Source organism: Peromyscus eremicus, unplaced genomic scaffold (assembly GCF_949786415.1).
Source record: "Peromyscus eremicus unplaced genomic scaffold, PerEre_H2_v1 PerEre#2#unplaced_489, whole genome shotgun sequence".
Classification (NCBI taxonomy): Eukaryota; Metazoa; Chordata; class Mammalia; order Rodentia; family Cricetidae; genus Peromyscus; species Peromyscus eremicus.
This window is the reverse complement of record NW_026734725.1, coordinates 29688-55484: the sequence shown is the minus strand read 5'-3', so window position 1 is coordinate 55484 and position 25797 is coordinate 29688. Positions and strand designations below refer to the sequence as shown.

Genomic DNA, 25797 nt, shown 5'->3' with positions numbered 1-25797 from the left:
ATAAAAAAGAATGCTTCCTGGTCCTGCTGGGATTGTCTAATTGCTGCTTGTTTTATAATGGAATGTTGATGAGTGTGCCCAGTTTTACCGTTTAGTGACAATAGCTGGGTTTTGGTGGTTCAGGCTGCCTGGTCACTTACTGTCCCCAGGTGTGACGTTTCACTTCTATCAGGACCCAGCAGTGAGCTAAGAGCAGCTTTTCAAATGAGGAATAGCGACAGTGTGGGCTTCTTCCACAGCCAACAGTGCTTTCTCTGCAGTTTGGCGGTCTCCAAGCGACACCTTTGCTGCTTATGCACGTCCAATGATGTTGGACGGGCTGGCCCAGACACGCGGTTTGTCCTCATCCAGGGGTTCACTTCAAGCAGGAGCATTATGGGTCGTCATAGCTTGGTGCAATGGGCCCAAATGTGGTCTATGTTCTCATCAGAACCCAAGGAGGCTTGTCACATGCTGTATTTCTCTGTGGAGTATTGTGGGAGATGCTACGACCTGCTCTCCATAGAAAGGATTTCCGGGGCTAGAGAGATGGCTCAGAGGTTAAGAGCACCAACTGCTCTTCCAGAGGTCCTGAGTTCCATTCCTAGCAACCACATGGTGGCTCACAGCCATCTGTAATGAGATCTGGCGCCCTCCTCTGTGTACATAATAAATTTAAAAAAAATCTTAAAAAAAAAAAAGAAAGAAAAGAAAGGATTTCTGACTGTGCCTCAGGCCCCTGGACTCCTTGAAACATCAAAGAGGTAGGGCCCTGAACTTTCATAGGATTTACTTCCTATCCTTTTTAATTTTATTACTATTATTCTAATTTTCTTTGTGTGTGCACACGAGGGCAGTTGCTCAGAGTCCAGAAGTGAGAGTTGGATTCTCCATAGCTGGAATTACAGGCAGTTGTGAGCTACCTGACATCAGTGCTGGAAGCTGAAATTCATCCTCTGCAAAAGTATGCACTCTTTTTCTTTTAATTTATGTGCACTGGTGTCTTGTCTGTATGTATGTCTGTGTGAGGGTGTCGGGTCCCCTGGAACTGGAGCTACAGACAGTTGTGTGAGCTGCCATGTGGGTGCTGGGAATTGAACCTGGGACCTCTGGAAGAACGGTCAGTGCTTTTAACCACTGAGCCATCTCTCCAGCATTCACTCTTAGCCATTGAGTCATCTGCCAGGCCCGTCAGTCTTTTACTGGCCAAACAGGATGTTCCAAGCAGATACAGACATTACTACCCTACCTGTTTGCTGTCCAAACTAAACTGCTCAAGGTGTGATTCATAGGCACTGCTTATATTAGCAGTAACAGTGAAAGTGGGCATTCTACTCCTTCCCCAAGCTACTCTCAGCAAGGATGCATGGTGGGTTTTGTGGCTTTTGGGCTGGTCGATATCAAACCCATGCATCTTCCTGTGCTGGTGGTCTAGGCTGCTGGTGCACTTGGGATCAAGAGTTCTACCTTTATGGTCTCTATCAATGAGGAGAAGCTCTGAGTCTCTACCAGGAATCTTCAACCCAGCGAGAATTCCAGCCACTCAGGCTTGCTGTATGCCCACCTTTAGGATTAGCAGTTTACAGTCATATGGTGCACTTCCTTATGGGACTTGTCTTGGTGTGGCCATCTTTTCCAGTCTCACACTTTATCTGCCTGGGTGGAGTGAGAGCCCTGAAGAGTACAGAGAGGCATCAGCAGAGGACTCTAAGAAGAAAGCACATCTCATCAGACTGCTTCCTTCTCCATAGTTCCTGGATTTTCTTGTTTGTACCCATGTTGGCTTACCTCATAGCCACCACCAAACAGAGGGAAGGAGCCCTTCCCCACAGCCTCTTATGGGTTATGTTGCTTATGATTTACTAGCATAATATGTCATGTGGAAGGAGGGTTCCTCCCACCCCAGAGCTGAGGACCGAACCCAGGGCCTTGAGCTTGCTAGGCAAGCTCTCTACCACTGAGCTAAACCCCCAACCCTGTTTTTTTTTTTTAAGATTTATTTATTATGTACACAGTAATCTGCCTGCATGTATGCCTGCACACCAGCAGAGGGGATCATATCTCATTATAGATGGTTGTAAGCCATCATGAGGGTTCTGGGATTGAATTCAGGACCTCTGGAAGAGCACCCAGTGCTCTTAACCTCTGAGCCATCTCTCTAGCCCTCTGGAATGAGTTTTAAAGGCCACAGGACATGGTTATTCCTTTCATAATAACCCTCCCTCCACAAGCAGGAAATCAGACTGATATACTACTGGTTAGCTGCAAGTGCATTTATGTATACACACATGTATATACATACATGTGTGTCTGAAGTGTGTGCACATGTGTATGTGTGCAGGGCTCCTCAGCAGTATATCTGGCCTTCACCTGTCTGTACATGTGCTTAGTTCTTAGCTATTGCAAGGCAGATCTCAAGCTATTCCTTCTCCTATGAAAAGTGGATACTCATTGGGCCAGCCATTGATTGTACTTCATAGCCAATGAGATGTTACCATTCTTTCTCTGTACCACATGAGTTGCTATATTCTTCCATCTAGGGAGAAGAAAGAAAACTCTACTCATCCCCTTCCCTTTAACTGTGTCCCTCCTCTTATCCTGTATGCTATAAAAGAGTTGTCTTTAGACACTTCTCTTCTTGGCTGTGAGCCTAGCCTTTAATGGCTGAGCCATCTCTCCAGCTCCAGACACTTTCCAGTGAATGCACAAGGCACAAAGCCTGGATAATGATGCATTACATATACAGCTGAGTGCTGACAGAGGGGTGGAAGTGGAAGACTGTTTCCAAGTGACATCATTTTGAATGTCACTAGGTGTGTTAGACTGAACAATGAATCTCCAAAGATTTCTGCACATGTGACTATGTTATCTTTCAGGACAAAAAGGATTTTGCAGGTTGATTAGGAACCTCAAGATATGAAGCCAGGACATGGTTCCCAGGATAAAGACACTTGCCACCAAGCTTCAGTCTGATCCTTGGGACCCACATAGCAGAAGGAGAGACCCAATCTCCCCCCCCCAAGTTGTCCTCTGGCTTCCACCAATGCACTGTGGTACATGGACATAATACACACAAATAAAACAAATAAATAAATAAATAAAATGCCAGACGTGGTGGCACACACTTTTAATCTCAGCACTCGGGAGGCTGAGGCAGGCAGATCTCCATGAGCTCAAGGACAGTCTGGTCTATGTGGTGAGTTCCAGTATATCTAGGACCCACATAATGAGAACCTGTCTCAAAAATAAAAACAAAAAAGTGTAAGATGGAGGAATAAGTATCTCCTGTTGCTGGCTTCAAAGTTGGAGGAGACAGATCAATAGCAAGTGTCCTGCCCACATCATGAGCCCCCCAGAGACCACCAGGAGTCTGAGTTCATATACAAAAGCAAAGAGCCTTTATTGCAAGCTTGAGCTTGGACTCTCTGTCTGTTCCAACACAGCGGCTGGATCAGGAAAAGCCCTGAGCTCAGTTATGGCAGGGTTTTTAAAAAGTAAAGGATTGTGGGGGTAGGGGAATTCCAGATTCAGATGGGGTTTGAACTCCTGACTGGGTAGGAGTGGGGCACAGAAGTCTTGTCAAACAAGGATTGATACTGGCATTGCTGCAAGGAAATTAGCAACTGATATACAAGTGATGTAAGCTGTCCTTAATGTTCTGGAGCATCTAGTACTTGTTTGTCTCAATTCTGATTGGTCCCCCACAGGGTACAGTTTGTGGCTTTTCCTGGTTATTGTAATGGTGAGGCCTAGTCCCAATATTGTTAGTCTGCAGCCTATCATGGCTGCACTCATGTTGTTAGACCTCTTCACAAGGAGTGTGTACATTCTCTGAAAACTCTGAACTGTCGGCAGCTGTTGTCCAGAAAGGAAGGAACAGGGTTCTGACAATGACTCCAGTGAACAAGAAGAGGAATTCTCCCCTAGAGCATCCAGAAAATAACACAGTGCTGTCAACCTCTTGTTTTCAGCCCTCTGAGACCCATTGCCCCAGATTCTGACTTCTGCAACAAAGAAATAAAATGAACAAACATTTAAGCCACCAAGTCAATGGTTTTTATTATGACAGCAAAAAAATTACAAGCAAGCAAGACACCGTGTCCCTCAAGTCTTTCTTCCTGGGGACAACTCTGAGAATGTGGGAGCACTGAAAGCTCTGACTGATTTTTATCCTGACCTAGAGATGGTTCCAGGAAATGACCAAGTTGGAAAGGAAAACACAAGCTAGTGTTCCCCTCTTTTCCTCTTTTTCCAGGAGAGGAACATGGGAAGTACACAGCAGAACATATACTGTACAAGATATTAGTTGTTTCTCCATGACTGCAGCAAAATCCTGATGCAGAAAGACTTACCATGAAAAAAGCTTTTGGCTCACAGTTTCTGAGGGTTCCATGGCTGCCGGACTCCATGAACTTGGGAAGAACATCAAGAAGCAGAGGGAGGAGACACAAACTGAGAAGAAGTGTAACCTTCAAGGCATGTCCCCAAGCACCCTACTTCTGCCAGCCAGGTTCTACTTCCAAAAGTTCCACAGCTTCCCACAGTAGCACTGCCAATAAGGGGAGCGCTTAATCACTCACATTTCCTATAGAAAGAAGAACAAGTAGACTCAAAGAGAAAGCCTGTCTCAAAAACCAAGAAGAAGGAGAAAGAAGAGGAAGAGGAGGAGGAGGAAGAGAAGGAGGAAGAGGAAGAGAAGAAGGAGGAGGAGGAGGAAGAGGAGGAGGAGTCAACTCCAACCCTTATCTACAGAGGGAAGATGTTACATAAGCAGGTATTGTTTGCACTAGCTAAGCCTGGTGGACTCCATTCACAGCACGGAACACACAGAGCACTCACTTCCAAATGCAGGACACATGTGCACACACTCATGTCACGTAAATGAGACCATTCAGGATGTATGCTTATGTGTTTACTTACACAAGGGCACTCAGCAGCCCAACATATGTGAGAAAAGTAAAGGCAAAACTTCCACCTCCAAAGAGCATTCTCCTCATAGTTGAAGACAAAACTCACTCTTCACATTAGCACAAAACCCTCCCTCTAATCTTTTGTGAGAGCCAAAGTCACATTTCAGTTTTTGTTTTGTTTTGTTTTGTTTTGTTTTGTTGCTTGGTTGGTTTTTGAGACAGTGTTTCTTTGTGTAGTTTTTTTGGTGCCTGTCCTGGATCTCACTCTGTAGACCAGGTTGCCCTTGAACTCACAGAGATCTGCCTGGCTCTGCCTCCTGAGTGCTGGGATTAAATTCCCCTAAACAAGTTTGGTTGACCTAACTGCACTGGATGTGCTTGATCATGTGGGCAAGAGGCATGCAGACAGGAAGTGCATCAGGATGTATGCTTGCCCTGATTGGACATAGGCAAGAGGTACACAGGGAGGAAGTAGTATGCCAAGCTATATGCTTGCCACTGACTGGACCTGATGGGAAATACTGTGGCCTTATGGGTTTGTCTTTTTAAGCCTCTGCAAAATGTGACTCCTGGCCATTTTCTGGAAATCCAGGAATGGACCTGGCCAGAGTCCATTGTCCTAGTCAGTGTCTAATTAAAGCTTGCTTCAAATTTGGCTCAAAATTGTGGTAGTGGTCTTATTCTCCTCTGGCAGGATTAACATCTCCCCTTGCTTGTACAAGTCAAAGATTTCTTTGGGGGTCACCGTGTAATGCACAAATAACATTTCATTTTTATTTAAAATCATAAAAATTTTCAGTATAACTTTTTCATTTCTCATGTTTTTTTTTTTTTTTTATAATATACGGAATCATCATCCTTGCCACAAAAACTTTTCCTCTCAACTTTTCTAGGTAACACAATTTCTGCTAAGTTAATAGGATTTTTCCCAAATCAGATGTGATGGCTCAAATCTGCAATTCCAACCCTCGGGAGGCTAAGGCAGGAGAATTACAACGCTTGGGACCAGCCTGAGATACAGAATGAGACCCTGTCTCAAGACACACACACAGGGTCAGGGGTTTTGTTTTCATTTCTTTTAGCTTGCACCTTGATGCTTGACAAGTGTCACTTAAATTGGTCTGAAAACAAAACGCTGGTGGAAATAAATAAGAGCTGGGCTGTAGTTAGTGCTCAGTCGGTAAAGCAGTCGTCCAGCACACGTGAAGCACCAGGTGCAATCCCAGCACTGCATGAACTGCCCTTGGCACTGCGGCCCTTTAACCCCAGGACTTGGGAGATAGAGAAGAATCAGAAGTTCAAGGATCTTGGATATGTAGCAAGTTTGAGGTCAGCCTGGGATACAAGAGAGCCAGAAAGAGAGAGAGAGGAGGGAAGGGGAGAGGAGAGGACAGGAGCAGAAAGGAAGGGAAGGAAGGAAGAAGGCTGGAAAGCCGTCTAGAGAGTACTAATTTTTACACGAGGTAATTTATTACTATAGTAGGTTGTTTACACCTTCACAGTATCCCATCCTCAGCTAATCACCTTCATTACAGAAATCTACCGGGCAGGAGAAGGCACTTTGTCAGTTTTGTTGTGAGGAAACTAGAGAAGCCGATAGTCATGGATCCAGTATCTCTAGTAACACACCTTGAGGTTAAGGGCAAGGAAAATTCAAATATTCATTTAAATATTTATCTCAGAGGTTTAACCAAGGAACAAACAAAACCCAGGGTAAAAGTGCGTGTGCCGGGGAAGTAAACCAGAGGAAAAACTGGAAAAGTAAAGCTTGTAAAGCATAGGAAGCCATCAGAAACTGTTCAGATAAGTTCTGCGAATGTGGGGATGGTGTCTGGAATGAAGAAATCAAGACCAAGGAGAAGCATAAATCCAGGTCAGAAACACAGGCGACTGACCTAGGATTACAGCTCCCAGTGTGTGTGCCGACAGAACACAGGCTGCTGGAGCTCACAGAAGTGTCTGAGATACTTTAATCTGTATCTTAAATTTTGGAAAACAGATACAGCTGTCACAGAATACACAAATGTCTACAATTAAACTGTGTGGGCATGCATACTTTTCCCTTCCTTTTTCTTCTGAGGGCTGAAATACCTAAGAAATAGAATAGTTAGGTATCTTTGCTATCACTGCTGGGTGCAATTACACACCTCTAATCCCAGCACTTGGATGGCAGAGGCAGGCAGATCTCTGAGTTCAAGGCCAGCCTGGTCTACAGAGCAAACTCTAGGACAGCCAGGGCTATATACAGACTCTCTCTCTCTCTCTCTCTCTCTCTCTCTCTCTCTCTCTCTCTCTCTCTCTCTGTGTGTGTGTGTGTGTGTGTGTGTGTGTGTGTGTGTCTCTATTTCTCTCTCTCTAGTATAATATTATATTATATTAATGTAATATTATATATATATAATATTTCTTTGCTGAGGATATGGGGGGATCAGAACTTCTACATTAGAAACATGCTAGGCAAGGGCAAAGATGCAGCTACTCAGGCGAGAATTAGAAGATTTCACGAGAAACCAGAGTAGAACAAAAGCAAGGGGCCAGGGCCTCCAGCCTCTATGTACCGAGTGACACAGCTGAGGCCTTTATTTTCAGCCCTGGCTTTACAGGCCCTTGTTCTCTCTCTCTGAATTCATCACAGAGCCCTGTAAAGTCAGCAGATCTTGCTTTAAAATCAGTGACTATCAACTGTGGGGCATGGTGGCACACACTTTTAATCCTAGCCCTGAGGAAGCAGAAACAGGTGGGTGTCTGTGAGTTCCAGGACAGTCTGGACTACACAGAGAGACTGTCAGGAATGAAAGGGAAAAATAAAGAAAAGGAAGGAAGGAAGAGAAGAAGGAAGGGAGGGAGGGAGGGAGGAAAGAGGGAGAGAGGGAGGGAGGGAGGGAAGGAAGGAAGGGCGAGGGAAAGAAGGAAGGAAGAAGGAAGGAAGGACATCTTCAAAATAAAGCAGAGCCTTTATGAGTGAACATATTTAAATGAAAAACTCACTATTTCTGATTTCTCTGTTGCTGTCTAGATGTTTCATCAAAAATGAATTCCAGCTCAAAAACACATGCAGAGTCACGTCTGCATCTGACACCTTTGTCTCTTCATTGCCTTGGTTTTTAATAATGGCTCTTAATAATTCAAGAATTTTAGCTTTTTCTGAGAAACTCACAGTCTAAGAAAAACAGACAAACATTTAATGGCGGTAACAAAACATGAAGGATGGTGCTAGAGCATTTGAGACAGCTTTCAGAAATTATGTTAAAAATGGTCTTCCATGAGAAAGAACGGGGAAGATGACTGCAGGCAGCAATGAGTGTGTGTGGCTGAACATACAGAAACAGCCCCTGCTAGACTGTCATTTCCAAGAAGTAAATAGTAATGACATTTGGTTACAGAGCAAGAGTTTCTCTTATTTTCTGAACTTTAACAATACACAAGGTATTCACTAAAGATTAGGAATTCCCCCTAACCAGGTGTTTTAGTTTCGACCACACAAAATTTGTAGTGCCCCTTTAAGGAAAAGTTGCAAAATAGAGATCATGGAGGAATAGGGAAAAAGACTGTGGAAGTCAGTCTCCAGGCTCTGGGTCACAGTGTGACAAGAATACACTATTCCATCTGTATCTCTGGGAGACTTGGGGCCACAGCATTTTGCCCACGTGGCCAAAAGGCAGAATTTCCCTGGTTGCAGATGATGACAAACCAAATATTTAAACATCAAGCAGACTCCAAGGTCAGAGAAAACAGCTAATGTTTGGGCAAATCAATCACTTGAAACTTCTCATCTGTGAAACAGAAAACTGCCTGTCTCTCGGTACTTTTGTGCAGATCAACTCATATTGTTGCTACATGACCACACGTGTTCAGTAACCAAGCAAGAGGCTTAGTCATCCCTTATGTCCTATATAATCCCTGAGCTGCATGGTGGTGTAATTTACACAGTGTGATCACACAGTCTATGTGCACGCATGGCAGAGCTCCTAAGGCCAAATGTTCATGTACGGGGGCATCCATAAAAAGCAGGTCACAGACTCCTCCCCTCTTCTTCTCCTTCTTCCTCTCTCTCCATGCATAACCTTCCATAGGCCTAAAGCACATTCCCCTCTGTTCCTTCTCCTAATAAACTCCTACAGTGGGTTGTAGCTAGAGTTTTCCTGCTTGCCCACAGTCAGGACAAATCTCTCTCACCTGCCAGTCCCACAGCCACTCAGACCCGACCAAGTAAACACAGAGACTTATATTGGTTACAAACTGTATGACCGTGGCAGGCTTCTTGCTAACTGTTCTTACAGCTTAAATTAATCCATTTCCATTAATCTATACCTTGCCACATGGCTCGTGGCTTACCGGCATCTTCACATGCTGTTTGTCATCGTGGTGGCTGGCAGTGTCTCTCTGACTCAGCCTTCCACTTCCCAGCTTTATTCTCCTCCTTGTCCCACCTACACTTCCTGCCTAGCCAATGGCCAATCAGTGTTTTATTTATTGACTAATTAGCAACACACTTGACAAACAGACCATCCCACAGCAGTGGGTTTTGTCATACCTCCTGGCTTTTCTCTCACAGTAAACAGTGCTGCTTAATGAATAATACAGCACCACATAAAACTAACACTTGTAGGTAAAGAATGTAGGATAGTGTTGATGACGATATAGGCCATATATATTCACGTGTCTAATTGAGACACAGATGTTTGCTTGCTCCCTTGATTTAGAGAGACCGTATGATCCCGTTTGCCATTTATTTGCTCTGCAAACCTATACAACTGAAAGCTTTGAGTGCACAGAATGTGGTGTCAGAATTCCAACTTTTTGAATTCTAAATGAGTAGGACTTTTTAACACACATTTCAAATGTGAACATTTCATATTGGCAGTTACTTCCAAATAAGCTATTTTTTAGAATGATTCTTCTACTTGGTTCAGAAATTATGCAGAGAAATACCTCCTTAGGGCTCTAAACTTTAGCAACTGACTGAAATCTAAGCAAAGGTTTCCTATTCTGTGTTTTTCCAGCCAGTTTCTAATTCCATCCCTAAAGACAACCAGGGAGCCTTCTCAGAAAACAAGCCTGTCTCAAGTTCCGCTCTGTCCCACACTAAGGCTTTCCTTTAGATGGAACAAAGTCTGGGTAATACAGCACGTGTTTCTGAAACGTCCCCAGTCCCTACAGCTTCCGGAATCCTCCTCAGGATCCACTAAGACCAGCCAAGTTAGGGAAGCCAACAGTCCTCCACTACCCTCCCCGGCATCCCTCCCACCACGCCCTTCGGTAACCTTGGTTACAGTCACGCCCTCCTCCGTAGCTGCCCAATCATAAAGGTCTGAGGTCTGACATCACAGAAAACAGCTAAAGAAGTGAAAGTGCCAAAATCTTGATTTGGTTCATTTTTTTTGGCTGTTCAGTGCTTTTTCACTGATGAAAATGGCCTGTGTGTGCAATAGGAAAAACTGGAGGCGATGGATCCGACCCCTGGTCATACTCATTTATGTTGTAAGCATGCTGATCTTTGTTACCTTTGGTGTTTCGAAGTTTCACCAACAGGAGAAGGTAAGAGAGTCCAGCACCTCTACCCTTTCTTAGTCTGTTTGACAGAATCCCTTTGTCAGCCTTTAATGCTTGGGGGTCAGAAAAACATTTCATCTCTGAACATTAAACAGACCCGTCTGATCTCACTTTGCCGCTACAAGTGGAGGTGGGACCGGGTGGAGAAAAATAGTTAATGTTGCTGCTTAGAATGCTTCGCCAGTACCCATCAGTTCCCAGAAAACTACTCTTGAAATCATATCTGCTGTGCAGATATAGGGCTTGACCAGATCAGATAAACTACCTTGAAAGCTACGTTCTGGATTTTATAAGCTTTTAGCCTGCTTCCTGAAACGAAAGAATTCCCGTTAGTTGGACTTTGCTAATTGTTTTTACGTTTGAAGTTCCATCTTTTATTTGTTTCTTTAATGAGATAAAGCCTCATGTAGACCGGCTGTTTTGGGACTTGCTTTGTAGCCTAGGATGGTCCTCCAACGTCCACATTCTCAGTGCTTCTGTTTATTCAAAGCTGGGGATGGAACCCAGGGCTTTCTTCATTTGAGGCAAGCAAGCATTCTACCAACTGAGTTATGCTGGCCACTTGAAGTTACTCCTCAGTCAAAGCAAAAGTTTTACAAAAGTTCCTCGTGTATTTGTTTCTTTTTTTTTTTTTTATGTATTTGTTGTTGGTGTATTCGTGGGATGGCCCACTTGTGGAGGTCAGAGGACGGACCAGTTGGGGGAGTTGTTCTTTCCTTCCATCATGAGTGCTGAGTGAGGACTGAGCTCAAGAGATCAGTGCAGTGTTGGAGGCAAGCCCCTTACCTGACTCATCTCTCCGGCAGCCTTTTGTTACTTGTTGATGTCACAACATGACATCATGTTGTGACATTACTAAAGTATTACAAGCTGAATACCTAACATATCCGTAATATATGTATAAAATGAACTTAGAATTATTAATAATAACCAGAAAGTACTTTATTATTTTAGAAGAGTTATGACATACCATGCATATGACACCCCCCCCACCCCCCCACCCCCGCTTTTGAGTGTGGAAAATATTTTAGTTAAATAATGTGTCCAAACATGTCTGTAGGGTTATTTTGTTCACTAAACTTTTGTTGGCTTTTCTTATTATAGTTCATATAGTTATTTAAGACTCTTATGATATGACATTAAGTATTTCTCATTTGTTCAGTTTTTTGTTATTTAAAATATGTCCACCTAAATTTAGGTATAGCAATCATAATATAAATATAATTTCCTCACTTAGTGTTCCTTGGAGTACTTAATTCACTTAGTATTCTCTTAGCTGTGAGCTTCAAGCGTAGTTTGAAAGTGCCATGAACCTTTAAGACCAATTCTAATCTGCGGTGTAAACTGCTAACACCCCAAGTTGAGTCCCTCAAGTTCTGACAGGGATGTTTAATGGAGGACGTGCGGGTGAGCCTGTCAAATAATGCACTTGGATATGCAAGTCTGGACCTCAGAACAGTTTCAACTGCAGGTACACGTCTTGTTTAATCTACTCTCTGCCATAATAAAGGCCGTAAACTGGGCTGTGGAAGACGGCTCAGCAGGTGGAGCAATAACCAGGAAACCCGACCACCTGAGTTCCCTCTCTGTAACCCACCTGAATGGCATCTATGGCAAGATGAGAGGTGGACACAGAATTGCCTGGAAGCTTGCCAGCCAGCTAGCCTCCACTGTGCAGCACAGCAGCAGAAACAAGAGACCCTGGTTCCTAAGCTGGAAGGAGAGCTGACTTCCCAGAGCTGACCTCTGACCTCCACACATGCACACCTGCACTCACACACACAGAAGCACATGTGTATACCACGAACTGAGTGCCTTCAAGAGGAATTTGTTTTGTCACAGTCTTGAAAATGATTTTGGAGTCAGATATCATGGGGGCCAGAAGGTTGCTGTCTAGGGAGGGTACTCTCAGGTTGCAGATGGCCATACTCTTGCTGAATCCTCAGGTGGTTGAACGATCTCATTTTGAGATCGCCAGCCCTATGAGACTATGACCTCATTTCATCTAAGTCCCCATCAGCTTTATCTCCAAATATGGCTGTTTGCATTAGGGGTTAAGTTCCGACCTCTGAAAGGGGAACACACCTAGGTACTAATGGTCAGACTTTAGACAGTGTCTGCAGTTAAAGAATGCTTGAGATCAAGGACACAGAGAAGGAACAGCAAAGACCTGGCACCGACATTTCCCAGGAATTCACAAGGAACCAATGAAGTGAATGCCCAGGAGGAGGGTTTCAAGGGGACATTCTGAATACTGTCCACTCTTGCCAACCTGCCTGTCACTCTTCACAAGTAGAAAGGTCAGTGGGAGCTTAGTGATCACTGAAGCTGGAAGGACCAAACCCAGAACAGAATTGTTGAAGTACGAATGTGTGGTGGAAACTTAGAATCCGGAGAATATATGAGTTTTGAAGATTTTGACTCCGAAGGAGCCTGAGAAATGATAGCACAATAGGTGGAGGGGACTGAGAAGTTTAAAGGAAGGTTTTGTTTTTGTGTTCAAGGTTAGAGGCTTAACTGGAGCATTTCCTCAAGATAGCTCATAAACAGCAAACAAGAATCAGATACAGAAAGCAAATAACACACTAGGAATGGGCAAAATATCATGTAAATGTTCTTTTTTTTTTTTTTTTTTTTTTTTGAGGAAGAGGAGGAGGAGGGTTCTTTTGTCAGGCTGTCCTGGAGCTCACAGAGACCTTCTGCCTCCCAAGTTACTGGGACTAAAGGTGTGTGCTACCACACTCTGTAACACCCTCTTCTGACCTCAGCAGGTACCCACACTCACACATGCGCATATTCACACAGACACATACATAGAATTTACTAAAAAGTAAATCTTTTTTTAATTGCTACTAATTATTTGGGAAATACAAAGCAGTATTAGTAATCTAATGAAAATTTAAGACAAAAATATTGATCTTTATAGTTTTAATATCAGAATCTAAACCAATGTGTTCTTTTGTTTTTCAAGGTTGGAGTACACACTAAAGCGTGGTTTATTGCTGGTATCTTCATGCTGGTGACGGTACAAGTGTCCTTCTGGGGGATTCTGCAACACTTGGTGCATTTCACACAACCCAAACTTCAAAAACCTATTATGAGGTCAAATCTTAATGTATTTGCTATTACTACTATTGACTGACTTAAATCATAAACATATTAAGTGTTTTTTATGTTTTACTTTCTGTAGGATTCTTTGGATGGTTCCAGTATACAGTTTAGGTAGTGTAAGTATCTTTCATTGTATTGCATTAAGAATTCTTGGTCTGGAGAGATGGCTCATTGGTAAAGAGTACTTTGCTCTTCTAGAGGACCCAGGTTCAATTCCCAGCACCCACATGGCAGCTCACAACTATAATTCCAGTCCCAGGGAACCCAATTTCTGATCTCTGTAGGCACTAGGCACATATGCATACATGTAGGCAAAATACTCATGCACATAAAATAATAAAGTAAATAAATCTTTTTAAAAAGTCTTTTATGACACCTTTTTTTCTGGTTTTTTGAAACAGGATTTTTCCATGTAGCCCTGGCTGTCCTGGAACTCATACTGTAGACCAGGCTGGCCTCATACTCAGAGACCCACGTGCCTCTGTCTCCCCAGTGAGGGCTGGGATCAAAGGCAAGCGCCACTACCGCCTTGCTTCTCTTCTGACACTTAACTATGCTTACTAAAGAATGCTTAATAGCCAGGCAGCGGTGGCACATGCCTTTAATCCCAGCACTCGGGAGGCAGAGCCAGGCAGATCTCTGTGAGTTCGAGGCCAGCCTGGTCTACAGAGCAAGATCCAGGACAGGCACCAAAACTACACAGAGAAAGCCTGTCTCAAAAAACCAAAAAAAATGCTTAATAAAGTAATAAACACAAAATATTGACTTTTAAAAAGAGATTGATAGTGAAATTTTTCATGTTTTTTTTGTGTTTTTGTTTTTGTTTTAGGTTTGTTTTTTTTTTTTTTTTTTTTGAGACAGGGTTTCTCTGTGTAGCCCTGGCTGTCCTGGAACTAACCCTGGAGACCAGGCTGGACTCAAACTCAGAGATCCTCCTGCCTCTGCCACCTGAGTGCTAGGCTCAAAGGTATGCACTACCGCAACCCAGATTTTTCCTTCTTTATGTTTTTACTTATTATTTGTTTTTATGTTTTTGAGACAGGGTCTCACTATGTAGTTCTGGCTGTCCTGGAACTCACTATGTAGAGCAGGTTGGGCCCGAACTCACAGAGAGCCCCCTGCCTCTGTCTCCCAAGTGCTGGGATTAAAGCCATGCACCACTGCAACTGGCCAAGTTCACTTATTTTAGTGTTGGTAAGGAAGATATTATAATGAAAAAATGCAGATATTTCAAATATTTTTAATATGTAGCTGTTTTCCTTGCTCGCTTGCTTAAATTTAAGATTAGTGGCTCTTAATCTTTTAAAGAATGAAATATTGTAATTACCCTCATCCATACGTAGCCACAAGAGAATACTTTCCCACCCCAGGCATCAAAATGTGCTGATGCTCAGTTCCCTTATATAAAATGGTTAGCATCAGCATAGTGTGTCCCCTGTCCTTATGGTCAGCTCTAGATGGCTTATGACACCTGATAGAATATCAGTGCCATAGGCAGGTAAGAGGACCTCCATGAGTTCGAGGCCAGAGTGCAGACCTGGGGTCAGGGGCTGTTACAAATATTTCTGCTCCAGGGTTGGCTGAACCCATAGATGCAGACTCTCATAAGGATGCTGATTGCTCACTATGATGCTTTTTAGTTACTAAGTCTTTTATTTGTACCCCACCCCACCCCAAGAAAGAAAATAAAAGGAAAAAACACTTTCCACAGTAGACATAACTAAAGAAAATGGCTTTAGCCAGATGTGGTGTTGCATCCCTTTAATCCCATCACTCAGGTGGAACTCTTAAGTTGGAGGCCAGCCTGGTCTACATAGTGAGTTCCAGAACACCCAGGTTACATAGACCCTATCTGGGAAAAAAAAGAAAAAGAAAAAAGAAAAAAATGCCTTCAGTTGCATTTTCTGAATCAGTAGCATTTCTCTTTAACATCTGTGCTTTTCCACAGTGGTTGGCCTTAAAATTCCCCAAAGTTGGAATATATGCCGATACCTGTAGAGACTGCTATGAAGCTTACACCATTTATAACTTTATGATCTTCCTTACCAATAATTTAACAATTCGGATCCCGAATATAATGTTATACCTGGAAGCAAAGGATCAGCAACAGCATCTCTTTCCACTCTGCTGGTGTCCACCATTGGCGATGGGAGAGTAAGTGTGTTTGGTTTTGATGGGCCTCTGTGTGGGTCTTAAATATCAGTCAGCTCTCTGCAAGGGGTGGGGACAGTAGGCAGAGCCCTTACACTATGTAGCACGTAATACAGTTTGAAAGATAATAAAATACATTTTTACAATGTACATGTTGAGAGGTTTTTTTTGTTTTTTGTTTTTTTGTTTTTATTTTTACATTGCTTACCCCAATAGAAAAGTTCATCAATGTAATGAGGGAGAAAACCTTAGAAAATGTTTAATCAGCATCATTTTTACAGTTGGGAATTGGAGCCTAAATGATCATGCACGTGATCACGCAGCTAATTGTCTTGTACTTGTCTCCCTGCTGAGACAAAGTCACTGACAAAAGCAACTTCGGAACACAGTTGAGGGTGCAGTCCCTTATGGCGGGAAAGGCACGTGGCAGGTGCATGACGTCATACTGCATCTGCTGTCAGGAAGCAGAGAGGAAAGCCGGAACTCCGCTCACTGCCTCGTGTTCAGTCCAGGGCCCCAGCCTGAGGATGGCCACCCACCCTCAGGGTGGTTTGCCTTGTCCCAGGAAATCTTTCTGTAAACACATTCACCAGGAAGCTGCATCCTAAATGTCAATGCTTTATACACATGCATGTGCACAAGCTCACAGTTCATTTGTACCTCCGTTTTTCTCCTGTGTTAGTTAGAGCCATCACTATCAATTCTGTCAGCAAAGTTCCTGAGACAATCAGTTTTATTTGACTCACAGACTCAGGTCATTTGGTCCTGTTGGTTTGCAGTGTATCATGGCAAGAGTGGGAAACAGGAAAAGACCAAGGTCCCAGCACCTTCTTCTGTTCCTTCTGTTCTGGGTTGCACTATAGTGGAGCTGAAGGGAGGCTTTAGGAGATAAAGTTATTAAATATTTTCAAAATGGTCTTCAGATTCCATGTTGCCACCACATTCTTACCCTACTATCATTTAGGAGGACGAAATTGGCAGGATTCAATATAATTAGTGTCAGCTCTCAGCGTGATTTTAATTTAGAGGCTTTGCCATGTTCTGATGCCACTGAATAGTTGAGATGTTATGTTCTCTTTCTTCTGCAGAGTGCTGCTCTTTCGATGCAAACTGGGAGTCCTGCAGTACACTGTGATCAGACCAATTACCACTCTTATAGCATTGTAAGTATGGCCTTCCCTTAGCTTTTTTTCTTTTATCTTCATGATACATGACTGGGAATATAGCTCAGTTGATAAGAGTGTTTGCCTTGTATGCACAAAGCCCTGGGTTTAATTCTCAACAAGACAGAAACCAAGTGTAGTGATTCATGGCAAATAATCCTAGCACTTGAAGGTAGAGGCAGAAGAATTGAGAGTTTAATGCCAGACTAGGCCCTATCTTAAAAACTAATCTCTATTCTTAAATGGAAAAAACAAATAGAAAAACAACGTTGATTAATAGTGTAAATACGTATATAAAAGCTGGATTCCATTACAATGAACAATGCAAAGGATTGCCACGATTTTCACATTCTTTGAGAGCAGACTGTACAACACATCAGAAAAACCAAGATTAGGCTTACTAAAGTAAACAGACTTACTGAAGTAAACAGACTTACTAAAGTAAACAGACTTACTGAAGTAAACAGACTTTACTAAAGTAAACAGACTCTAAATTTTAAGTGTTGCTACCACTACACCTTAAGAACGTGTTCAGGGCTGGAGAACACTCAGTGGAGCATTCAGTGTTAACAGCACTTGGTACTCTTGCAGAGGTTTAGTGAAATCTAGTTCCAGAGTATCCAGTGCCCTTTTCTGGTCACCAAGGGCATTGCATGCACATTGTGCACAGGTATACATGCAGGTAAAACATTCACATGCATAAAATAAGTCTCTAAAGTGTACATATTAAGATAAGGTTTACTTGGTCAGTCATAAAGTTTATTTTTGCCATTTTTAAGGATATGTGAAATGGTTGGTGTCTACAATGAAGGGAAATTTGGTTTCTCCAATGCGAGGACTTACTTGGTTATAATAAATAATTTGTCAGAAGTGGTAAGTAAATCATCATTCTTCTTAATTGTACTAAATTTGTTTCTATTGCTAAATATTATCAGGCACTATTTCTTGAGGAAAAATTACCTTTTACTTTGTACATGGAACTTGAAACAGCTTTAATGTATACCTTTATACAATATAGAAGTACAGTAATATGTTCATGAATGATTTGGTGACTTACATGCAGAGCTGTTTGCTCTTGTGACCCCACAGCCTTGTGGGGATAAGCATGATGTGCCTTCTAAATAAACAAAACATAATGCAATAGACCTATTCATTAAGAGGGAAAAGTCTAATTGGCATGAGAGGAGAGAGTTTAAATAAAAATGGAAGAGTTCACCAGGTGGTGCTGTCTCACACCTTAATTGGGAGGCAGAGGCTGGCAGATCTCTTAGTTCGAGGCCAACTGGTCTACATACAGATTGAGTTCCAGGATAGCCATGGCTACACAGAGAAACCCTGTCTCAAAAAACCAAATAAATAAGCAAACAAAACAGCAAAAATTTAAATCTCTGATCTATATTTAAAATTAAAGGAAAATTAAAAATGACCTTTTTTTTCAAAAAAAAATGAGTGCTGTTCTAGGAACTGAAAGGCTCTCTTAAGCTGAAGTGTATTTCATCTAAAGTCTTTGGATAGTGCTTTTTACAGTACAGTAACAAACACTTCTAATACATAAATTATTAGAAGTTTATGATGGAACCGAGCATGGCATTGCATGCCTTTAATCCCAGAATTTGGGAGGCAGAGGCAGGCAGATCTCTGAGTTTGAGGCCAGCCTGATCTACAAAGTGAGTTTCAGGACAGCCAGGGCTACACAGAGAAACCCTTTCTCAAAACACCAAAAAAAAAAAAAAAAAAAAAAAGAAAGGAAGGAAGGAAGGAAGGAAGGAAGTTTATAACGGAAATAAATGGTGTGTATCTCCAGAGCTTTCTCTCATGCTCATCTCCATGACCAGCAGTCTTTTTTCTGGGAATGTACTCTAAAGAAATGGTAGAAGTGTTCTTGCTTTCTGGGATGTAATGCCCATTATAAGAAAGGACTGGAAACACTCTAAACCCGGTGGACATAGTTTGGTCTTCCCATTGGCATTTAGACAGATACTAAAAGTAAAACTTATGAAACATACACAAAAGTTAGCTACTTTCAGTTGAAAAAGATATTGAGGAACAAAATTTCATTTTAGGTCATGACAGATGTTAGAAAATTGGGTTATGACTGTGGAATGTGCCTGGAGTGTTTGCCTATACACAGCCCTGGGTCAGATCCCAGCATGAGGGTCACAGTTCCTATGTACAGAGAAACGGCTCAGTGTTAAGAGTCTGTTTTTAATGGTACTACAGCTAGAACCCAGGTCCCGGGAGTGTGTGACATGCACCCTGGGTGGTCCTGCTCCAGTGCAAGGGTCTGAGCTTGGTTCTTGCTGTACTGCTCTCATATCCTGAAGTATTTTAAAAGAGCATAAAGTATCTCCTGGTTTTATTGGGGAAAGTAAGCTTCCAGAAATGCTTCTTGCTGTTGAAATGCTGGTTGGTTATTATAACTGACTCTAAAGATGTGGGCACTTATTTTAAGAAGTAAGGCCAGCTGGACTTATACACTGCTCTCAAGGAAACTGGTTTGTGTGATGTAGATTTCATGATCACAGTTTTGCTGAAACTGTACTTATTTAACGTGTTGCCTTATAAACTGTGTGTGTTGTGTAAATGTTACACGAGAGACTAGCTAATAATAATAATCAAGTTTTTATAAAAGTGGTGGTAATTTGTGTTGCCTTTTTTTTGACTGAAGGAAACCTTCCATTCATATCATTTGTTTATTGCTTTGAGTTCCAGTATGTGAACACTTAGAAACATATTCAGGAAAAATGTTACATACCTCTCTTGAGAAATCTCACATATATGCATCTTCAGCAACATATTAAAAGCACTAGCCGGGCGGTGGTGGCGCACGCCTTTAATCCCAGCACTCAGGAGGCAGAGCCAGGCAGATCTTTGTGAGTTCGAGGCCAGCCTGGGCTACCAAGTGAGTTCCAGGAAAGGCGCAAAGCTACACAGACAAAGCCTGTCTCGAAAAACCAAAAAAAAAAAGCACTAAAACGTCAGTAGACTCTGATTTCGGCCTTAAGGAAAGGTTCTGTCACTGTCTTCCTCACAACCTTCTGTAATTTCAGATCCAAGTGGTTCTAATGGCCTCTTTTAGTATCTGCAGATATTGCACATGTATCATATACATACATGCAGGCAAAATGCATGTATGCAGAATGTTGAATGTTGCTTTTGTTTCTAGATTGCCATATGCTGCCTCCTGCTGCTTTACAACATGCTGAAGGAAGAGCTTAGCCCTATAAAACCCGTTGGCAAATTTCTTTGTGTCAAACTGGTAGCCTTTGTCTTGTTTTGGTAAGTACTGCTTGCTCTTAAATATTCTCATTTTATAAATGCCAATAAAACTGTTGGTTAAGGAAGTTTTTTAAATAATGTGAATACAATGCCAGGCTCAGTGGTGCCTGTCTGTAATCCAGCTCTTGGAAGACTGAGGCAGGACTACCATTCAAGGCCAACCTGAACTAGGAAGATGTCTTTGGGGCTGGAGAGAGGCTCAGCAGTTAAGAGAGTGTGCTGCATATCCAGAGGACTGCAGTTTGGTCCCCAGCACCCATGTCTGGCGGCTCACAACCTCGTGTAACTCTAGCTCCAAGGGGTCTGAAGTCCTCTTCTGGCCTCTGTGAGCATATGCACATACCTGCAGTCAGACACACACAAGGACATCTTTTTAAAAAGCCATCCCTTCAGGTATTGTAAGATTTACAAAAACAGGGATGGTGAGATGGCTCAGCAGACAAGAGCGCTTTGCTGCTCTTGCTCAGGACCCAACACTAACAAGATTAGTGGCTCACAACCTTCTGTAACTTCAGATCCAGGTGGTTCTAATGCCCTCTTCTAGTATCTGCAGATACTGCACATGCATCATATACATACATGCAGGCAAAACGCATGCATATTAAAATAAATATTAAATAGTTTTAAAAAGATAAAAAAACAAATAATCTTAGTCATGTGTGGTGGTACATACCTGTAATCCCAGTATTCAGGGCGGCAAGAGAATCTCACATTGTGAGTTTGAGGACAGCCTGCTCTATAAAGCAAGTTGTAGACCAGCCTATTGTGCCACATTGTGTTATCTTGTATCTGAACAATCAAAGAAGTAGTCAGATGGCCACTGTGACTTTTAAAAGATGAAGATAATTTGAGATAGCCTAAATATCTTGATGCTGGGTGTGGTGGTGTGTACCTTTAATCCCAGCACTCCCCGGGGAGGCAGAAGCAGGTGACTCTCTATGAGTTCAAGGCTAGCAGGGTCTACATAGCAAGTTTGAGGCCAGTCAGCTACATAGTGAGACCCTGTCTCAAAATGAATAAATTACCTAAAATCTGTCATAAATAAAACAATATCAATTGGGGAGAAAATATTTAATGACAGGGAAATGTTTATCAGTAAGTGTCCTTTAAAACACAAGGTAGGGCTGGAGATCCATCAGAGTGTCTGCCTGGTGTATCTACTGCCCTACTGTCTGTCCTCAATGTCACAAAGCAAACAGCAAACTAGTCATGGTGTTAGGACAGGATAGGTGCTAAGAGTTATAGAAACAGTCAGATCCAGTTTAGCAATTCAGTAGGGCAAAGGAGAAGGAATTCATGAAATTGCACTGCCAGAAGTAATCATTAGCAGTTGAAGGCATACATCATATGCTATAGAGACTTCTGGGACTCGATGGTATTATAATGCAGATATGCTGTGGGCTGGCAGGCTAGCTTTCTGGGGAAAGGCACTTGCTATGCATGCCTAATGAACTTAGTTTAATCCCCAGGACCCCTGTATAGGTAGAAGTAGAGAACCAACTCCACAAACCTGTCCTCTGGCACCCTGCCACACCAATCATAAGAAGTAAGCCTTAAAAAGGAAGATAAAACAAAACTGAAATTAATAGGGCCAGTGAAATGGATCAGCAGGAAAAGATGCTTGCCATCACCAACCTGACAGTTGGAGTTCCATCAAAGAGCCCACGAGGTAGATGGAAAGAAATGACTCCTGCAGGTTGTCCTCTGACCTACACACACACACAACATGTTACATGTGTGTGCACACACACACAGCCAGCAATAAATATTATTTTTTTATCCTAGTCATTATCCAGGCATGGTGGCACATACCTTTAATCTCAGCATTTGGGAGGCAGAGGCTGCCAGATCTCTGAGTTCAAGCACAGGTTGGTCAGCATAACAAGTCCTAGGACAACGAGGGTTCCATTGGTAGACCCTGTATCTAAATGAATGAATGAATAATACAATCAAATTCTAGTCATGAATGCACATGTAAATACACTTGAGTATCAGCCTTTACTTACAAGCTGTTAGAACTTAGAATCTAATTGTTTGTACATAGTTTCAAAGCAAAAATGATATATGAGCCAAATGATGAAGTTCTGACAATACATAATGAAATTCATCTTATGAAACTAGTAGAATAAATTTGTAATGCTGGGTGAGTATATTTAATATAAGCAGAACTTGTTTTGAAATATGCCCTGAAGGCAGAACAGTGGGGACTTCACTGTTTTTAGGTGCACATTTTAATCTCTTTGTGTATATGATATGTATGTGTTTATTGTGTGAGTAGCGACATGTCCATGCCATGTGTGCATGTGGAAATGAGGACAGCTTTGGGTATCGGTCCTCGCCTTTCATTTGAGATGGGGTCTCTTAACTGTTACTCTGCACACATCAGGATCACCAGCCTGCAGTCTTCCCAGGGTTCTCTTAACCCACCTCTCAGCTCACTGCAGGAGCACAGGGTTTACAGATGTGCACCACCATGCCAGCCTTCCCTGGCTTCTGTGACTTTAACTCAGGTCCTCACACTTGTGCAGCAAGTGCTTTATACACCGAGCCCCCTCCCGAGCCCCTAATTCCATAAACAGTTGGTCATTTCATGATCTAGATTTGACATTTACCTTTTCTTGACATACAGGCAAGCAGGCCTTATAGCACTGTTGGTGAAGGTTGGCTTTATTTCTGAAAAAGGTATGTGGGAATGGCAGAGTGCGGAAGCTGTGACCACGGGCCTGCAAGTAAGTAGTGCTGTCAGTGAACTCAAGAGGTTTTACTGTTTAAGCTGTTTGACACAGTGTTGCCCCAAATATCCAAACAGTGAGCAAGACTGTTAGCTTGCTCTATGGTGAGGAGCGGGAGCCCTAGAGAAATGGCCCATAGGTCCTGATTGGTAATGGTTTTATTCCTGGTCTACATATATCTGCATGTTTCCTTTCAGTCCTTGGGGAACAGATTAAGAAATACATGACTGAGGGAGGGCAAAAGAGATGTAAACCTTGGTTTGTCATGTTTTGAAGTGGAAAAAATGTTGAAATATGAATATAATCTGGATTATATTTTAAAAGTTGACACCCTATATAACTTTGAAAATGTTAGCATTTTGAAAAACTAGATTTAAAGCCAAAGATGATAAATATTTTTGTGGCTGTTGTAGGATTTTATAATATGCCTTGAAATGTTTCTCGTGGCCATTGCCCATTACCATGTATTTTCCTACAAACCCTACGTGCAAGAGGCAGAGGAAGGCTCTTGCTTTGACCCTTTCCTGGCCATGTGGGATGTATCCGATCTCAGAGATGATATTTCTCAACAACTAAGACGCCTGGGTAAGTAACAGCTGTTTAACTTCTGTTAGTGTGAGTGTGTATGGGGGGGGGGAGCGTCTGCATGTGCAGGAAAGGTCAGAGGTGAACCTCGGGTGTGGCCCCTCAGGAGCTGTTCAGTTTGGGTTTTGGAACAGGGTCTCTCACTGTCCTGAGGCTCACAGATTGAGCTAGGATCACTGTCCAGAGAGCCCCAGGGATCCAACTCTGTCTCGCTAGCACAGGACTGCAAGCATGCCCAGCTTTGGACCTCTGCTGAGGACTGAACTCAGGTCCTCATTTTTGTGTGGCAAGCACTTTGCAGATTGAGGTATCACCCCAACCCAAAGACATAAGATTTACTCTAGTAATTTAAGAAATAAGAACATACTTAAAGCAGTACCATGATACAGGCTCTTCAAATTTGGGGAGGACAAAGAGCAGAACTATTTTTAGAATGGTAAAAATAACTTTTGGCTAATAAATTTATATTGTCTTAAAGGGAGAACAATGAGAGGGCATCAGAAAAAAAAATGTCTTCCTGAAGACCCGGAGCATACCGAACACACAGGTCTGTTCAGTGATGATGTTCCCTCATCATCACAAGATGCAGTTTCTGTAGGTTCAAAGCCATCCTCACACCTGGGCCAATATCAGGCCTTTGCACACTCGATTACTTCACAGAATGCAGCCGCTGCATCCAAGGCATGTAAAGACATTGTCATTGATATCCCAGAAGAACAGGAACCTCCTGATAAAGGCCAACATCAAGACTTAGAAGACTCATACTTCACAGGATGCACTTTCTGAGGCCAAGCTATGTGAAGATGTAATGATTAATATCCCAGAAGAGCAGAAGGAGCCCCCTGACTAATAAATTTATATATTATTTTAAAGGGAGAACAATGAAATGTTATCCAGAAAAAAAAAGTTTTTCTGAAGACTCGGAACATTCTGAACACACAAGTTTGCTTTCCTGATCATCACAAGATGTAGTATCTGCAGGTTCAAAGCCATCCTCACTTGCCCCAGGACCAGTATCAGGGCTTTGGACATACGATACTTCACAGAATGCAGCTGCTGCATCCACGTCATGTGAAGACATTGTGATTGATGTCCCAGAAGAGCAGGAACCTTCTGATACAGCCCAACATCAAGACTTGGAAGACACAGTTCCTTCACAGGATACACTTTCTGAGGCCAAGCTATGTGAAGATGTCATTATTGATATCCCAGAAAAGCAGAAGGAACCCCCAACCCATCAATGGACTCTTAAAGCTACCATAATCCTCTTTGTGTGTAGGCTCAAGATCTGAACAGTTCAAAATGTTGGAAAAATTCAAAGACAGGCAAAAAACAGATATAACTACTATATATAATAAACATACATATAATGCCAATACACACATGTTAATATATATATTCGTGTGTTTTGTATATCACAAATAACATTTAAATTTCCTAGGATTTGGCTTTCTTAAACTGTTAGGTTATCATATATTCAAACAGTAAATAACAACTTCAGCTGAACTCTCTTGCATTTCTCAAGAGGATGGACATTTGAAAAAAAAAATCATTGCTTCTTGCCACTGCATGAATGTAATGATCTGGACTGAAAATGTAAATACAAAATTAAGATAAATTTAATTTAATTTAATCATCATGTGCCATTTAAGTTTACATAATTATAGTTCAACTACATGTCTTTCAATAAATGCCATACCATTTTCTGAAACTCTTACGTATCTTACTCTTTTACTCTTTTTTGTTTGTTTGTTTTATTTTTGAGATAGGGTTTCTTTGTATATCCCCTGGCTGTCCAGGAACTACCTCTGTAGACCAGGCTGGCCTTGACTCACAGAGAGCAGCCTGCCTGTGCCATCAGAGTAAAAGCATGCACCACCACCAACCTGGCTGTGTCTTACTCTTTAAACATAAATTCTTAATGTTTTAACAAAAATTGATTAGAAGTCTATATATTTTTTTTTTAAATTTTTGAGCTAGACTTAGTGGTGTGCACCTTTAAACCCAGCACTTAGGAAGCAGAGGCAGGTGGGACTTGGGGAGTTCCCAGCCAGTCTGGTCTAGGCCAAAAACAAAAACAAAACACTGGTCAAAGAAACAGAAGATGAAGCTAAATGGAAGGATACCCTGTGACTCAGAATAAAGCTTATCAGAATGTCCACACTACCAACAGGAACATATAGATCCAATGTAACTGCCATCAGAATCCTAGTGGCATATTTCAGGCAAAGAACAGTCCTAAAATTCATATAGAAATATTTTTTAAAAGGCCAGACCACTTCTGAGGAAAATTGGACACATGGCATTTCCTGATTTGAAATATAAACTGGGTGT

General features: G+C 42.2%; 1 protein-coding gene across 1 annotated transcript; it reads left to right on the top strand.

The window, feature by feature from the left end:
- Nucleotides 1–10256: 10256 nt before the first annotated feature.
- Nucleotides 10257–25189, top strand: LOC131901837 (transmembrane protein 184C-like). Its single transcript, XM_059252910.1, has 10 exons — nucleotides 10257–10427; nucleotides 13414–13544; nucleotides 13633–13669; nucleotides 15502–15707; nucleotides 16793–16867; nucleotides 17647–17740; nucleotides 20034–20146; nucleotides 22776–22875; nucleotides 23292–23463; nucleotides 23942–25189. Exons 1-10 carry the CDS (start codon nucleotides 10296–10298, stop codon nucleotides 24247–24249), a joined length of 1368 nt encoding a protein of 455 aa, XP_059108893.1. The 5' UTR covers nucleotides 10257–10295; the 3' UTR covers nucleotides 24250–25189.
- Nucleotides 25190–25797: the final 608 nt, after the last annotated feature.